Source organism: Xenopus tropicalis, chromosome 2, assembly GCF_000004195.4.
Source record: "Xenopus tropicalis strain Nigerian chromosome 2, UCB_Xtro_10.0, whole genome shotgun sequence".
NCBI classification, from domain to species: Eukaryota; Metazoa; Chordata; class Amphibia; order Anura; family Pipidae; genus Xenopus; species Xenopus tropicalis.
In genome coordinates, this window is record NC_030678.2 from 39,080,892 (window position 1) to 39,099,292 (window position 18,401).

An 18,401-nucleotide genomic window follows, 5' to 3' on the forward strand; every position below is an offset into this window, starting at 1 on the left:
TGGGAAAAAAGAACAGTAAAACATTACTGGTGATGTTGCTCATAGCAGCCAATCAGATGCCTTGCTTTGATTTTCTAACTGTTGAAGTCTAATTGCTGACTGGTTGCCCTGGGCAACATCACCAGTAATGCTTTACTCCACTTTTTACACAGCATGATAAATACTGTATACCCCTGGATCTCTTCTATATTAAAAACACATAGCCTGGAAGGGGGGTCAAGTAGTTTCCATTCCATTCCTGATACAGCTGCTTTCAGTATGAACCTTGGCAATATAGCTGACTATAAAACAAAGTGGGTGCAAGTGATGAATTTCACTGTCCGAATGCCAGATTTTATGACATTATTTTAGTTCCATCAGAACATCTAAATAAGAATAAGAGGTATTTCTGTTGTACTATAATGAGGCAAATCTATCCATTAAAACTTAAATGAACTCATATACAAAATACTGTGTTAATACTCATTTGACAAAGGAAAAGGTATTGTATTTGTATGTAGGTGGGGGTGACCTGGGGATTACTAACCACAACCCTTCTTGGGTAAAGCACAGAATCGTTGTTGCTAGCTACTCTTTTCTGACTAATAAACTAGTAAAAGGTACATTTGCTACAGGCCTAGTCACTTATAGTAACTAATTAGCAAATACCAGGGTTGGACTGGGCAGCCGGGACACCGGGAAAAATCCCGGTGGGCCTCGGCTCTAGTGGGCCCCGGTGGCCCAGACCCGACCCTTTCCGACGCTCCCCCTGCCCCACCTCTCCTCCCCTGACACGTTAAATTTACGCGCTTGGGGGAGGATGTCGGACCCTGCGAGGGGGATTAGGGGGGCCCCAGGAGGGGGCAGGGCACGGGCACCTGCAGGGCCCCTGGGGCGGGAGCCTCGGTGGGCCCTTCACCCCCCAGTCCGACCCTGGCAAATACCATTTACTGATCACCATTTAAATAGCTAACATCTTGTTAGTTGCTATGGGTTACTGCACCTGGGCAAACTTTGTGCCTAACTTTGTGCCTTTTATTACTTGCCACTTAAAAAGTCCCTCCACCCTGGCTTAATTTAGGCTTTGGAACATGTCCTCCAGTACTGAGACCTTCCTTTACCTCAGCCCCGCCCCCCCTTCCCTTCAGGGCCACCTCCCTGCTAATGTGGAATTCAAAGTTATAGACTTGGGAACTAGTTTGGGATTTGGATTCTGCTAAATCTTTAGCGTTCAGCTAAATCTCAACCCTAACCATAAAGTTGTACCATTTAACCCTTTAAAGCAATGCCATTTTTTTGCATGTGATTCCATTCCATCAGACAGATTGGTAATTATAGTAAGTTTGGTATTTGTCTAAATATTTTGAGAAGGATTCAATAATAGAAAATTATGGAGTTGGTACATCCCTATCATCATAAATTATCAAGTGGTAGGATGGGTAGGGGTGTCATTGGAAATATGACACTACGATGAATCCCCTTTATGGCCTACTCTTAATTTTATAAGTATATCTCATTTTTTCACCTTTCTTAAAAAAATATATATTTTATAATAGAAAACTAAAGAGTTATCCCAAAGCTTCCCCAGGAGCCCCAAACAGAATAGAGGAGTTTCAGTGACTCATATTCTGGTTACAGTGTCATGCACTTCCAATTCAAGTAAATGGGAGACAAAGGGGATGACTGAGTGCTTTTGAATAATTTTGATTAAATTCATATTTGCCCCTGAGTGGCATTAAGGCCCATTCAATATTTGTGACAAATTAGGGCCTTTATGAAATATTGTGATTTTACCATCTAACTAACTGTTATCTCATTGGACTCTGTTTTTATGCTCCTGGAAATACATCAATGTTAATGCTATAGGATTAAAGAATCCTAGTTGTGAGATGTTCCTGGCCCCCACACCACATCCATTGTGGGCCTTAAGCACCAAAATTCCTCCTGATTCAACAGGAAACACAATACTGTAGTAGAGCTTAAGCTTCTTTACATGTAAATGCACTTCCAAGCAGCAAATATAGATCAGAAAGCCAGAAAAGGTAAATTATATTATAAATCTACGATGTTTTTGGCTTTTATGCAGATTGAAATCCAAAAATACACCTTGTGCATATTCAAGTAAAAAGGGCACTTCATAAATTCAGTGTCCTTGGCCACATTGTGCAGAGTCCATTGATGAGTCCACTGTCACAATCTCAATCTCTGAAATGGGTACACATTCATGCTGGGCTGGAACAGCACATTTCTGCCAAAAAAAGGTTAGAAAGTTTTTATCGAAAGTATTTTCCTTTAAGGACAATGAAAGATTAATATAAATTAAAAGTAAGTTATGTGCTTACTGCATATCTAAATTCCCAGATCCCTGCTTGCTTCTCTGAGATATGGTGCTGGCAGCCTACAGCAATTTGAAGACTACAGTGACATCACTGAAATCTCTCTCCCCTTCCTGTAGGTGCCAGCGGCAGCCTTCCTATTCTCTGAGCATGTGTGTAACTTGATCCTGTCTCCTGTTCTGAGCTACACATGCCCACCAGCCAATCAGAAGCGGATCTGGCAGAGGGGAGGGGGGGAGGGAATGAAACACATGTGCAGTATGAAGCAAGGAGGGAAAGGAAGGGAGAATACCTTTTTAGAGATGGCTGCCTGTTCTAGAAAATGTGAAGTAAGTGTGACTGAGTAAATATTTGATTAGGTGAGCCAAAAGTGTGGCATTTTTACTAAACAATAGGAGGACTATTGGGCAGTATGCTTTTTAAATTTAGTTTCACTTAGGAACAAAACGGGAACTGTAACAGGGAATGTTTAGAGCAGAAGGTGGTCTCAGAATGGCAGCGGTCACATGTGTGTGAATATGAAAAGAGGAACATTCTGAAGTGTGTGTGCTGAACAGCTTCCTGTCAGATATATCGCAAGCTACATGTGTTGCCAAATCTCTTGGGAAGAAAATTTCCAGAAGACTAATTTAATTCAAAACTAGTGACTGTGTGATATTTTGAAACTGACTGCAACCAGACATTAAGAAAAAACATAAATTGTGCACTCTTTCAAGATTTACATTTATTGAGAATTGCATTGTTGTAACTATCACCATTTAGCACATAATATAACATTATACACCCTTTGAAAGCAATTTTACACAATGCAAAGTCTGGGTTTGGGTGCACAGAATGCAGTTTATGCCAGATCCAGAATAGTTTAGAACAGCATTGTCCAACTGGCGGCCCACAGGCCTGCAACCCCCCGTCTGTGTGGCCCCCACCTGTCGGCCCACAGGCCTGCGACCCCGCCCCCGTGTGGCCCCCACCTGTCTGGCTGCTGTGACACACATGGCACACAGAGGCAGCATAGGGCAGACAGAGTATGGCACACACAGACAGCATAGGATAGGCAGAGTATGGCACACACAGAGGGCATAGGACAGGCAGCACAGGGCAGGCAGAGTATGGCACACACAGGGTGCACAGGGCAGGCAGAGTATGGAACGCACAGGCAGCATAGGGCAGGCAGAGTATGGCACACACAGGGAGCATACGGCAGGCAGAGTATGGCACACACAGGGAGCACAGGGCAGGCAGAGTATGGCACACACAGGCAGCATAGGGCAGGCAGAGTATGGCACACACAGGCAGCATAGGGCGGGCAGAGTATGGCACACACAGGCAGCATAGGGCGGGCAGATTATGGCACACACAGGCAGCATAAGGCAGACAGAGTATGGCACACACAGGCAGCAGGGCAGGTAGAATATGACAAACACATCTCTGCTAAAGGTCAGAGTATGTGTGAATGCTGCTTGGGAGACAGAGATTACACCTGCACAGTGTGGGAAGCTGACTGAAATCCAGCCAGTGCCATTCCTAGTCACCCGCTCAGTACTGAGAACTGATGTCCCAAACATGTTGCAAAGTATTAGACTTCCCTGTCTCACATCAGTAAGTGTGCAGCAGTAGTGAGATACAAGTAACCAATGTATATGTAACTTGTGCAGCAGCAGTAACACTGGGATAGACTGTACAATATAGTTCCCTCAGACAGACTCTACAGAAGGAAAATTTGTTAGAGGAGACACACACTGCACCAAGCCATTGTCAGATTATGATTACTGACCAACACAAAGTGGATTACAGTGAAAGTACTACTACGAATCAAAGATAATTATATTTAAAGTGACAGTATACATTTGAAGCTATAATACAAAGTTCAAGCATCCCAAACACACACATTGAATTTTAGGTGTTTATTTACGTAAAATGTAAATGTTAGTTGGGTTTAAATTGCATTGCACTACATTTGCCATTGCTGCCAGTCAATATTTTCTGCATTTAATTTACCAACTCATTTTCAGCACCAGCTCCTGTGTAATAAATCTGGGTTTACTTCCTATTTGTGTTAGTCTTTACAGTTGGAATCTTTGGGGTGTCCACACCACCCCCTAGGATGGGCTACAACTATAACTGTTATGCAGTGTATTTAAAGCTGATATATTTAATGTATCAGTTTCTATTTACCTGAAAATATAGTTCACTTGAAGAAAACCAGAATTTTAATTTGCTGGATGGATCTGGTATAACCGCTGTGAAAAATGTCAAGGTGTATCTAGAAATGTGAAAATGATTTTTAAAATAAATGATCATTCATTATAAAGCAAAGCAGAAGAAATATACATGTGCCACCCACCTTATAATCTATGGTGCTGTACCATTGTGCAAGTTCCCTGCTTTCCTTTTGACCAATGCTGTGCCACATGGTAGTGATGTGCGGGCTGGCCTGATACCCACAGATCGGGGGGCTCCGGCCAACCTACGTACTACATTTTCTGGTTGTGGGTGGGTTCTAATTGAGCTTCTCGGCTTGCCCCCCCACCCGTGACCTTATACTACTGGCTCTTTATTTCGTAGGCACACACCTGCCCATGCCCCGCTCCTTTTGTGACATCAGTGGTGGGCGTGTCAGGCACAGGAGTTTAGCCCTCTGGGAGCGGGTGGGTTAGGGTCGGGTGCGGATCAACCTCTACCCCTATCACTACCACATGGTTACTGCCAACATAGTGATGTGGCACATTTAAATGGCACAGAAATGGTTACATTTACCCAAATACACCTATGGCCCATACTAATATTTTTTTCATGCTCCCTAAACACAAATACAAGACTTAATAGTTTAAATATACAGGCACAGAGAATAAATGCTATAATTGCAGTTGCTTTTTGTTACCTGCATCTGCAAAAACATTTTTGAAAATAAAAGCAAAGCCCCAAAATGGTTCCCAAGCCCTAGGCTTGCTAAGTTCCAGCTCTCTATTCAAGGCAAACATACCTTGCAGGTCACAACTGCCTAGCCCTCCCTCTCCAGGAGCACTGGTTCATTGCCCCCAGATAGGGTACTTTATACTGAATGCATGATACAGAAGAAAAATAAGTGGCATGCCTTTAAAACTCTGAAAGGATGTATGACTCAATACGGATACATGACTGCTGAATACAATACAGCAGCACTGCCCCAAAAACTAAATAAAAATGTAACATTTATTTGGGTTATTACTATAAATACCTTTTTAGGGCTTTCTGATCCAATTCATGAATATCAATAGCATGCCTATAAACAGTCGAGTTTTAAAAAATGGCATAATTTCTGCCACAACCTTGATTCAACACAGCCATGTTTAGTGACAGTGATGTAACTACCATACAGCAGACAAGGGTGGGGGCCTGGGCAGGAGGGGGCTTGCACTGCTAGTGGGGTCTGCTACATTACTCAGTGGGATTATGGTCTATGAGCATTAAATAATCTCATGAAACATCATAAAGGGCAGAGCACAGTGTACCAGAAATCTTACCAACTGCTAAAAAAAAATCCTTATAAAACAGAGCTAATAAAAAATACATTACCTTTTTAGTAGGTATAGTAATGTTCCAAGTACAAAAACCATAACAATGATACAAATGAGTGGAAAAATCCAGCCTGGAATCTTTTTTTTGTCTGAAAGTAAAATATGTTGATTTCATATAAATATACTGTCTGACAAACACATACACAGATAGCATTAAATAAACAATCAATTAGATATTGTGTACTCATAAGCCATAAATATATAATTACTGTATTGAAACTTATGTTTATATTAAATAATAAACCCCAGTATTAGAAGTCTACACAGAGTTCCATTAGTGACATGAATAAAACCTTTATATGGTCATGGGTGAATTCTAATATGCATACATTCTACAAAAGGGGGTTGAATATTCCTTCTGTTATGTAATTTACACTGTTGTAAATTACATAACAAAGGGAATATTCAACCCCCTTTTGTGGAATGTATGCAAAGAATGTAGAATGTTGTGCAAAGAATTCTAAGTTTAAGGGCCAAGATGCAACACAGGATCCCATGCCCCTTTCTCTGTTTGTTTAAATGCAAGGAAACAGACTTGGTTGCTGATTAAGGCCACTTTACTTATTGTGTTGAAAATGAAAACTGGAAATATAAATGACTATAATTACTATAATACTATTCATAACTGTGATTAGGAAACACAAAGGAAATCCTTAATATCAGGAAGTTCCAGGAAAACATTTTCTAATATCCATGGAAATTCGTTATGATTTGCCAGGAACTATTCATGAGGATCCTCACTCCACAGGAAAAATACTGCACAATAATAGGCCTGCTTATCATTATGTGTAAAAATAATGCGACTAAGGACACAACACATCATCGTTTGATCACCAGCTATTGCTGCATAAAAAAACATATTTATCAAGCTAAATATTAATTCTAAGCAAGGTAATCAAGTACAATTTTTAAATGCTTCGCTGTTTTTACTTGTCGTTTGAATTTTTCCCATTGAAATGAATGGTTTGCACAAGTTTGAATTGGTGTAAAATAATGGCATCTGGCAGATTTAGAAAAAAAAAAATAATTTTACACAGTTTTAATATTTGGCTTCTAAATCTTAGCTTTCCCCAAGTAATCCGACTAATTAGGTTATTTTGAACAGGACACTTTATACCTTCTGCATCAGTATTTGTGTGTAATTTCTATGTTTGATAGACACCTTTCTGTGGTACAGCTCTTTATAAATTCTGTTTATAATAATATTATTAAACATTTTTCTGCTCTATCTGTAACACATTAAATTCTAGTGTTGTTGGGGCTCACTATTGCAGGAGGGTGGGATCCCCAATTTAAGGAAGAGAAACTATCCCTGCGACCCCCAGTGACAGCTTTTAGCTATTGGTTGGATAATGGGAGTTGTTATTCAGTGACAACTTTTGTAGGTTTGATACTGTTGTATAATAAAAATGGTTAAACAAGTACTTTTATCAAATGCTTTACCTCATAGGGTCCCTGTGATCCTGGGGGTCAGCAAGATGTCCTTTTTGCCATACCCTAAAACTGGCCCTGATATTAGTAGACTTGAAGTGCTTGTATCTGTTATCACTTGTATCAGTATATATGCAATACAAAGTTTGATCTCGTATGCTCCTATGCATCTTTTCTAACAAATCCATCCAAAATCCATACAATCTTACCTTCCCCTATGAACAAAGGTTCACTCCATTCACCCCAAAATTTGCTCAGGCCACAATTCTTAATTTTTCTTCCTCTAATTTGAACGGAATACTGTTTGTCTTTATCCAGATCATCAAAGGTGTGTTCTGTCTTAGAAGTGGTGAGATTCTTTTTTTTTGTTGTATAAAGAAATTAAGTACAACACAGTTAATACCTTTATTTTTAGTGGCTCTGTTTCCAGTTAGTAAAACATTCATGGGCTTATTTGTCAATTTTCAAGTTTGTGAATTCAAGTTTGTTTTTCTAAATCAAATAAACTTGCAAATTGAATGCTCACTTATTTATTAATAAGGAAATGTCATTTGGATAAAAAAAACTCCACTAACACCGCAAATTTTTTTAGTTTACACATTCGGAAAGTTTGAATTTGCAGATACGGCTTGACCAGGGCCAGAACTAGGGGTAGGTAGAAGAGACAGCTGCCTAGGGCACAACGATTGGGGTACTATGCGAACACACGGGGGGAGGGGGCGGGGCGGTGCAATGGGATAGCACAGGTTCAGGGACGAGGTGCCAGACAGGGTTGCCTAGGGCTCCCGGTTGTCTTGGCCCGCCCCTGGGCTTGACTATGCCTAGGACAACTCCCATTGACTTGAATTTTTACATTCGCGTGTTCGGGTTTTTTGCACTTAATAAATACCAGACATTCAAATTTTTTAACCATAATACCTCATATACCTCTTCTGCCTACCCCTAGTTCTGACTTTGGCATTGTGCACTACACATTGCCCAGGGGGTCATAATGGCCACTATGATATTTTTTTATGTAGTATAAATGTAAAGAATTGTAAGGTTTTTTTACATTAATATAATGGAAGTTCCAGAATTAAAATGGGAATGAAACAGGGAATTGATTAACAAACTATAATTACACTAAATTTTAATGCAAAAATGGCTAAAAACCACAGGACCTATGGGACAACCTTAATGTCATTTTAACTTTATATAATTCTTTATATTTATATTTATCAAATATTTATTTGAGATTTAATTACCCGGAAAAGAACATCTTTGTCTGTCTCCCAAACTTTTAATTCGTATTCAAAGCAAGCATTGTTTTTAATGAGTTGTACGGTTGGTGATCGGCTCCATTTGATAATTTCTTTCCCATTTTGCGATTGTTTGGTGATATTGATTGGAGGTTTCATCATCTCTGTTTTGATAAAGCATTGATAAAAGTTAGTAATGTACAGTTATAGGTGGCATCTATAATCAGAAATATGTGGTATATAGGGTTTATAACAGATCAAGGGGAGCAATATACCTTAAGGCTAATAAAAACATTTAAAAACAAACCAATAAGAATGGATCAACATAAACTTTATGCTGATATACAGGTACATACAGGTACAAGAAAGCTCTGCATTACAAGAAGACCATCTACCAAAGAGTCAATTTATATTTGTATTAGAATGTATTCTAATATATTTTTAAAACATTTTCTTTCTTTGTCCTAGGATTACAGAGAATTAGCAAATCAATGATGATAGAAAGGGAGCCTGGAAAATGCATTTGATATACTTTAAAACAATGACCTGTCCAAGATAAGCCTACATGGTGTCACAGCGAACTATAGAATTGTATTACAAATAGTCCTTTCAAAGCTCTGTAAGCAGAGTGGTAGAAAGTGGGTAATTCAAACCGCACATCCCGCAAATCACACAAACACAAATGTACACAACGCACACACACAAAACCGAAGTGCTAATAAACTGCAAATCACATACCTATATCTGAAACTTTAAATTTTTTTTGGCATTGGCATTGACATTTAGTATTGGAAAACTGGAGGCTGATTTTTGGCTTGTCTTTAAAAGCCACATCCTTAATATGACATCCAATAGTTTCATTTTCTTCATTTGTCAAATACTGTGAACAGGGCAACAAGGTACGTTTAATCCTGCATAGTACAAAACAGGGACTTTTCAGATAGAGAAATCTCAGGAATCTCAAATGAACATTTATTGAAAAAGAATTTACCTTAAGACAAAGCAGTACTGAATATCTTTAGGAGCATTGGCCTCCATGTCCCATGTGCAGTTAATGTTGACAAAATTGTAGATTTTGCAAGATATATTGTTGATGTATGCTGTGAAAGTAAAATACATTGTCATTGGATCCTGTGTGTACTGTTTACAAAAGGTTTGTTCTTACTGTATATTCAATATAAAAAATAACCTAAAGAAGTCAAGGAATATTTTATATATATGAATATAAATGATTCTGTAAGTAGATTTCAAAGATTGTTATAGTTTCAAAGATCCCCGGCAGCCCAGTCTGACCATGACTGGCCTTACCCCCATTTGAAGAGGTCATTAAATAAGCGTATCTTTCCCTGATATGCCCACCTTCTTGTAGGCGATATCAGGCTGACCCAATCATTTGGCCCTGGGCCAAACAATTAGATCACAATGATGGTAAATGCAGGCCTTCTGGGCTAGAGTCACATCAATGAGCTGATTCGGTTCCCACCCTTATATGCTTTTTAAACCTGTCTGGTAAATATCTGCACAATTTTTGTCCAGACAGTTGGACAGGCCTGTCCGAGGGCCCCATACATGGCCCAATAAGCTTTTAACTCAGTATTAAAAGACTAAATAGGCAGCTCCTTAACACTCTTCAAACACATCTGCTACCTTAGAAGCACACTGACATTAGTACGAGTTTAAGAGAAGCATATCATTTTCAAGATATTTTGTTTACATCTGGAGAGCTTAAATCACTAAATCTTAAAAAAAACCTTTGCCTAACAAAAATGTATTATTATTACCATGAATTAAGCAACAATATATTTTGCAGAAAAGTACAACAGAAGACTGTATGCGTCATAAATATACATTACATGCTAAAAAAAACCTTCCAAAATACATAACTGATAAAAAATATAAGTGGTAAAGAGGGTCCTGCTGAACTTTTGCAGCCGATCATGGTCAGTTTATTCTACTTAAACACAGAATTCTGAAATAAAAACTACTACGTAGGCTTGAATTGCAGATTTAAGCAGGAGAACATATAAGTATTGAACATTGAAGTCAGAGTGGGCCCCAGTTTTTCAAAAAAAAGCACACACTCAGGGGGCCATTTACTAAGGTTTGTATTTTTTTCACAATTTGGTGTAAAAAAAGCCTCCAACTTTTCAAAATTTATTATGCTTCAAAAACACGAAAACATCATCATCAAAAAGCTGTCAAGGTCATGTAGACGTCAATGGAAATTGCAACAATCTTTATCTAACCTGTGGTTTTAAAGGTTTTCGGTTTTTTTTGTAAGTCCGTGAAGATTTTAGGAAAACCACAATAAATGTGTGCTTTTCATTTTCTTTTGGTTTTGTTCCCCATTTTAATTTGTTTGTGCTTTTTATATTTGGATCTTTTAATAGATGATTAAGCATTTGTGGCTTTATTGGAAATTATTTTGTATGTAGTTTCAAAAACCTCTAAGACTAAGAATGTTGATAAATCTGTTTCCACATAATGAGCATTGAACATTTTAAATACACACACATATTATTACAATATTATCATTAACATGTATTGATAAAGTGCCAGCATATTCCGCAGGGCTGTATGCACTAAACATACAGATTTACATACAAAGCAACTATTAGGCGATGCAAGGGGTGAAGAAGGCCCTGCCCAAAAGAGCTTACAAAATGAAAGGAGACAAGGGGGCACATTTACTAACCCACGAATCCGAATTGGAAAAATTTTGCGCAACATTCGGAATGGCAACGAAAAAGTCGCAACAATTTTCCGAAAAATCGCCAAATACCGATCATTACGAAAAAAACGCAATCGGACGCATTCGGCCCGTTCGTGAGTAGGTAAATGTGCCCCTAAATGTGTGAATGGGCACACATATTTTTGTCCTTGTCTTCCACCACACTGTGGATGGAACCAAACCCTTTCCCGGTGTGCACAAAAGAGATTTTTTATGCATACACAACATAAAATTTAGGGTGGCATTGTTAGACCCTACCATTTACTTCTAAGGGGCAGATTTATCAAATCATGAGTTCGAATCCTGAATGGGAAAAATTTGGATTGGAAACGAAAATTTCTGAAGATCGCATATATCATGAAAATGCTTCCGAAAAAATCATATTAGTCACGATAATATCGTATTGGCGATCCGAAAGTCACAAAATGTTCGTACCGTACAATTGTAAACAGCGGTAAAACCTTTCCAATTTTTTCGTGCAAGCGTACGAAAAAGTCGTGGGGTGTACGAAAAGTCGTGCGGACGCCCGAAAAATTAGCCGAAAATACGCTTGGAGCGTTCGTGCCTTTGTAAATGTGCCCCTAAGTGTCGTAGGAGGAAACTAATGCATTGGGTGGATTACTCTCCACAACTTCACCCTATCTGCTAACCGTATCTGCTGAAAAATCTCATATAAAGTCACGAAATATGTGAAAGAAGTGTCTCTGTATTTATCACTTATGGATAGGTGGAACATGACAAAACAATTTTTTGAAACCCAAGCAAAATGTACAGTGTAAAAAACAATCAAAGCAGTCTTCATACGGATTTTAAATAAATCAAGCTACTCATATATTTCAATTACATAATGATGAGCCGCAAGATAATGCAAAAAAAAATGCTGTGAAAAAACGTCACTTCAAAGCATTTGGAGTAAGAACAACTTTGAGAAAAACTCAATGCATTTGGCATGAGAATAAACTTGAGAAACTCTTATTGACTTCAATGCATTTGACGTGAGAATAAACTTGAGAAACTCTTATTGACTTCAATGCATTTGACGTGAGAATAAACTTGAGAAACTCTTATTGACTTCAATGCATTTGGCGTGAGAATAAACGTGAGAAACTCTTATTGACTTCAATGACTATACTTGACTTCAAACGTTTTTTTCCATGGTTTCACAAATATTTGGTGAAGCAAAACGGGATTTCCCATTACTGTATATTATTAATGCAAACTGTAAACACGCAGACAAGAGTACTGTACTTACTGGATGAATTCCGGCAACCTCCAACTCTTCCATTACCTTCAGGGAAGTGTATGGAGTTCTGCTTTTCACAGAAATCTTCTGCTTGAGAAGAAATAACTAACAAACACAAGCTAATTGTATTATACATTAATATAAACAATTTCATAGCTAGATTTTCAACAAAGGACATATAACCATGGAACTCACATAGATAGAACTTTTGAAAGGTTCAGTATGTGGTTAAAAAGAAGGAAAATGAAATCACTGCATGTGCCTAGTTATTAGATTATAGTTGTTAACCTGTTACCCTGGGCTAGACACCAGGATTGGGTACTGTTTACGGAGCATCACACTGCCAGCTTCTTTCAGTCTTCCATGAGTCCTAGGGGCATATTTATTATGCTGTGTACAAAATGATGAGAAAATTCGCCACAAATTGCCAGGCTTTGCTGTGTAAGAAGAGTAAAATCGGCATAATTTTTCACACGTTTTTTGTTCCACCGGAACTTACGTAAAATAACAGCATAAAATCTTGCATTCGGACGGCGATTTTCTCCATTTATTTTACACAGCTTTTATGCCATTTTTTCAGCGAATTCATTTTACACAGCATAATAAAGATGCCCCCTAAAGTTGCCACCTGGCCAGTATTTAACAAGCCTATTCAGTGAATCACCAGCTAGGGCTGGTACCAGTATTACAAATTTACAAGCAATGTACTTGCCAGTAAATTTGTAATTCCCTATAAATCCTTCCAATTTCTTACCTTCTTTGCTTCCAATCAGCCTTTATATGGGTCCATCTCTGCCCCAGCTATTGCACTACCCAGTGTGGCCATTTTCCTGCTAATTTCCTAGCCCCATTCACCTTTTCCTGCCCAGTCTGCCCATTTTCCTGCCCTTTACATCATAGCCCCGCCCTCAAATTACTTCTCGGTCTGCCCCTGACCTGAAAGGCCGGTTTTACAAATAAGAAAAGGGGGCAACTCTAATGAGTCCCTGCTGGTCTTTGGCGAGCACATGTGCAGTAGAGAACCTTTTCCAAAAATGTCTGTACTGTGCATGTGTCCTACTAGAGCTTTGCACAAAGGATGTCTGGGAGGATGAAAGAAAATGACAGCTCATCTTATTGAACTCTAACCTGGAATGGTTCCATTTTTAAAAAAGAGCAACCTTAGCCAGAGGTAAGATGTAAGTTGGATGTGGGAATATTCTACCTCTCTTTCAGCTTTAAGAGAGGAGAAGGTTTGAGTGAGTGCTAAAAGAAGAGAGGGCAGTGACAAAAAGGAAATAATGACTTTCACAATGGCCTTTTCCTTTCATTTTTTATTTCAGGTAGGACTTTGCTAGGGTACTACAGGGTACTGTAAATTTATAAGAGAACTGATATAAATGATTTTGCTAGAGAACAATGTGCACGGACAAGAAAACGAAAGTATATTGATTCTCCAGCTTAGAGGTATGTTATAGCATGCTAGAGTAGATAACAGCTATTAGAAACAGTTGGCCCAATAATTCTTAGATAACATTTGGCCAGATTCAATTGAGAAAAAGTTATCTCATGGTTTATCACATTAAAACTCATGGCCGAGATTCAGTTTGAGGAGAAAAAAACGTTTCTCCTAATTCAGGTCCAGTTTTTTTTCCATGGACTTCTCATGTGAAAGAGGGAAGTTTTTCCGAATTGAATTGCACCTGAAATTGAACCTTGTCCTTAAGTTTTCACATGATAACCTTTTTTTCATGGAATTGAATCTGGCCCGTTATTGACTTTGCTTGATGCAAACTTGCAGAAATCTCAACAGATCTAGAATTAGAGAGATGAATTCATTGGATGCCTATAAAGAGTACAGAGGATCTACATTTACAATGGGCAGCATCTGAAAGTTTTACTATAAAAGTTGAAGGCCAAATACTTACAGTTTGTTGCCACAACGGCTATCCCCAGTATAAGGTTATATTTGCCTGTCATTCTGCAAATTGGTTTTCTAAAAATGCAAATTAACAAAATGTATGTATTTTAATTTGTGTTAAATGCATTTTTAATTGTACAGCATGCATATGTTGGTGAGAGAAATTATAGTAATCATTTTCAGTATTCGGATTTAGTGGGTCCTCGTGCAAACAGTTTTCTATGTTGTTCAAACATTCTATTCACAGATGAGGGTTCTAGAAACATGTAAATCATACATGAACTATTTTTGACGTTTATGACCGGATTCTCTCCAGTGTGGAGCAGAAATGGAGAAAGAGCATTTTTTTGTCACCTGCGTCTTTTTTTTTTTTAGTGACTGCTCCCGCTACCAATTTGCCACGTTTTTTACCTATGAATTAAGATATACATTGGGTTTTGCTTAGCGTCAACCAGGTCTGTAAATGGGGCCAGTAACCCCCCAAATATAGCGCTACTGACATCCAGAGATTCTCAATTGTCCACATGCATGGCCATGACATTTAAAATGAGATACACCGAAACCACCAAACCACTGTACTAAAAAGAGTAGGGATCAAGCATCTCTTAACAAGTGCTTAACTCACTAACCATTATTTCATTAACCACAACCCCATGAGCAGTAGTTTAGTGTGAAGAAGGGGAATCTATTAAATCTCTACAGATAAACCCAGACACCTTCCAAAACATTTTATTCAATCAGTGATAGAATCAATATAAAATTCCATTTGGTGGTCAGAGCTAAAGCAAAAGATTTGTGGCACAGTAGACAAGTATGTAGGTTCTAATAAAAGGGTGTTTTTAAAATCTTGTTTAAATACTCTGCATGTAAATGCATTTAAAAGAACCCCTTTATTAACGTTTTAGAAGCACCAGATTAGGGTGAGATGGGTAATGTACAATAAATAAAGACTTCCTAAATCAGAAGGAATATGTCATATGGCTGTTATAAAACTGAAAAAAAGGTTTGCCTGAACTTTTTTTTAGCCCATCTTTTATTATAGGGTAATACAGGTATCAGACCCCTTATCCGGAAACCCATTATCCAGAAAGTTCCAAATTATGGAAAAGCTATCTCCCATAGACTCCATTTTAATAAAATAATTTACATTTTTATAAATTATTTCCTTTTTCTCTGTAATAATAAAACAGTACCTTGTACTTGATCCCAACTGAGATATAATTAATCCTTATTGGAGGCAAAACAATTCTATTGGGTTTAATTACTATTTAAATAATTTTATTAGCAGATTTAAGGTAGGAGATCTGAATTACGGAAAGACCCCTTTTCCTGAAAACCCCTTGTCCCAAGCATTCAGGATAACGGGTCCCATACCTGTACATGAAATTTTTGTTTCATCATTTCTGAATTAGCAATACAGGTATGGGATCTTTTATCTGTAAACCTGTTATCCAAAAAGCTCCAATCTACGGGAAGGCCATCTACCATAGACTCCATTTTAATAAAACAATTTGAATTTTTAATAGCGATACAATAATGAAACTGTACCTTGTACTTGATCCTAACTAAAATATCAGGAATCCATATTTTTTAATTCATTCTCAATTCTGTTGAGTTTATTTAATGTGTAATTGTTTTTAAGCTGACCTAAGGCATGGAGATTCAAATTAACAAAAGTCCCCTTATCCAGAAAACACCAGGTCCCAAGCATTCTGGATAACAGAGCCTATACCTGTATAGGAATGTATTATAACAACCACAGGTCAGTTTGTGATTTCGTACCTGATCATATATGCATGGTAATCATGAAATAATAATGCTGTAAGATGTATCCTCTGACTTATCCAACATTCAGGAGAGTGACCCGCTGGCTTGTTTTGTTTTTCAAGGTCTTGCCCGCAGTCACAAATCTGTAATCTCCCCGGCAGTTTCTAAGAAATGAGTGGATTTCACCAAGAACTCCGGCTGTTGCATGCAAGCGCTGCAGCTCTGACTGATATAGCTACCCTAAATACAGGGGAAGTTAGGCAGAAAGGAAATGTGTCAGCCAAGCAGAAGACTATGTCAATGTACAGTATGTGTAATATTTTCTTGTGGTTTTATGTGACATTGGCCTATCTATGAAACTGACTTCAGGGGGGGCATATTTCTTTCATTCTTATTAAAGGGAGTGCACAATCTCATTATGAAAGTAAGCTGACCAGGTCTGGATTGGTTATCTCACACAAGACTTGCCCTATGGGGTCGTTCACCATAAATAATATGGGTCAAATGCAGTGGGCTAAGTGCAGTTTCAAGTATAGTCTCCATATTTTCTACCCACGATGCTGGTTTCCCCATGATTCCAGTGTAACTACAATTGCCAGGGGGAGATGTACGACCAGTGTGTCCCTTGTGCTTGTGATTGGGTGCTGTATGAGAGTGTTTCAGTGCAACTGCAGTGCAGCAGGCTGGTGTAGGGACTTTGGAGATACCTCCTGGTTTGCATGTGGTTCCAGGACACAACTGTGTGAAATTCATAACAGGAGGCTGTGGGAAAGCAGTAGCACCAAAAGCAACTATACGGAAGTGCAAGTACTTTTAATAAATTACATTTTCATGCAACTGACTGCAGCCAAAACAAACATAAATGAGCCCTACTGACTTTTTTCCAACTGCTTTTGATTTTCATATTTTTTTACTGTTCTAAAATTTAAGTTTAAAATTCCCCCTTTTAACTTTCTTGTTTTTCCTAGGAGCAGTTTGGTATGAGAGAGTTGCTGACTGATACATTTGTTGCTAACATTCTTCTAAATCAACTAACTAAGTCTACAGGTAGTGATGAGTAAATCTGTCCCGTTTCACTTCCCTATAAAATTCGCAAAACGGCAAGAAAATTTGCGAAATGCGTCTATTTTTTTGTCGCCTTTTTTTGACGCGACCAGCGCCCTTTTTTTACACGACCGCGCCTTTTTTTGATGCGACCACGTCCGCTTTGACAAAAACTGCGTGACTTTTCACTGAAATTTCCCGGAACTATTTGCCAATGGTGAAATACAGAAATTCGCTACAAATACATGTCTGCCGAAAAAATTTGCTCATCACTATCTACAAGGTCATTTATTAACACACAAAGTGCAAATGCTCTAAATGGACACAATGGCATTTTTTATTGAGGGACTTGTGATGAACATGCTCCTGCACTTACACATGGTTACCAATAGGTTCATCCTGTCTCTTCTGATGAATGGTGCAGAAACTGGGACTATTTAAGCTTGGGAGCCCTGGAGCTATCACCAACCTGAAACCTGGCAGTAGTTCCAGAATTCCAACAGGGGGTTGGGTCATATAATGCAAACAGCACTTTGAAGTTGTACTTTGGCAGTGAAGCACTTTGTATGACCCATTATATTGCTGTTATAGGACAACAATTGAACTAAAAGAAGTATTTGAAATTGAACTACAATGTTGGGATTTGATCTTTTGGTTAAGTAAGTAAGCTGTCCATACAGCCAACCAGCCAACTATTAGGAGGAAGCTTCAGCATTGATTTTTTTTTAAGATCATCTACTCTTCTGCTATAGAATTAAATTTTATCCATTGTGGGCTGTGTACTGGGATGGCCAAGGGGAATCTAAGAATCTAAAGAAAACAGAACTCCTGCAAACCTCTATCAAGGTTATCTAATGATCAGGTAATTTCCTACACAGGATTAGAGAATGGAATAATTGCTGAACTCCACTGTAAAATCATATTGGTAACAAATTAAGCAAAATAAAACCCATGACCACTAGATGACTCACTTCTTCCAAAATTCATAAAAACTCTGACTAAATTCAAGATTTGTAATAACCAGCTGTAAAGCATATTCATGCATTCTACTGAAATTCAAGCATATACCACAAACTATACACCACAAACTTGCTACAATATAAACAGACATGCACATTTCTATTATATATAAAGTTTTCCGAGGACCATACACTTTATGCAAGGCTTCAGTTGAA

The 18,401-nt window shown here is 38.3% G+C and overlaps 1 protein-coding gene across 1 annotated transcript; it reads right to left on the minus strand.

Annotated features, from left to right (window-relative positions):
- Positions 1-715: 715 nt before the first annotated feature.
- LOC101731623 (interleukin-5 receptor subunit alpha-like) lies at positions 716-16,414 on the minus strand. The gene is made up of 10 exons (XM_018091466.2): positions 16,198-16,414; positions 14,423-14,490; positions 12,525-12,620; positions 9,533-9,641; positions 9,280-9,452; positions 8,548-8,705; positions 7,513-7,660; positions 5,871-5,961; positions 4,491-4,578; positions 716-2,227 (listed from the first exon to the last, which is right to left on the minus strand). Exons 1-10 carry the CDS (start codon positions 16,203-16,205, stop codon positions 2,123-2,125), a joined length of 1,044 nt encoding a protein of 347 aa, XP_017946955.2. The 5' UTR covers positions 16,206-16,414; the 3' UTR covers positions 716-2,122.
- Positions 16,415-18,401: the final 1,987 nt, after the last annotated feature.

What these genes read in the sequence shown, in the direction of transcription:
- LOC101731623 (XM_018091466.2), bottom strand. An exon ending in ATTTAAAGTTTCAGATATAG is followed by an intron (nt 8,706 to 9,279) that starts GTATGTGATTTG and finishes TTATCAAAACAG; the next exon opens with AGATGATGAAACCTCCAATC. An exon ending in TTACTATACCTACTAAAAAG is followed by an intron (nt 4,579 to 5,870) that starts GTAATGTATTTT and finishes TCACATTTCTAG; the next exon opens with ATACACCTTGACATTTTTCA.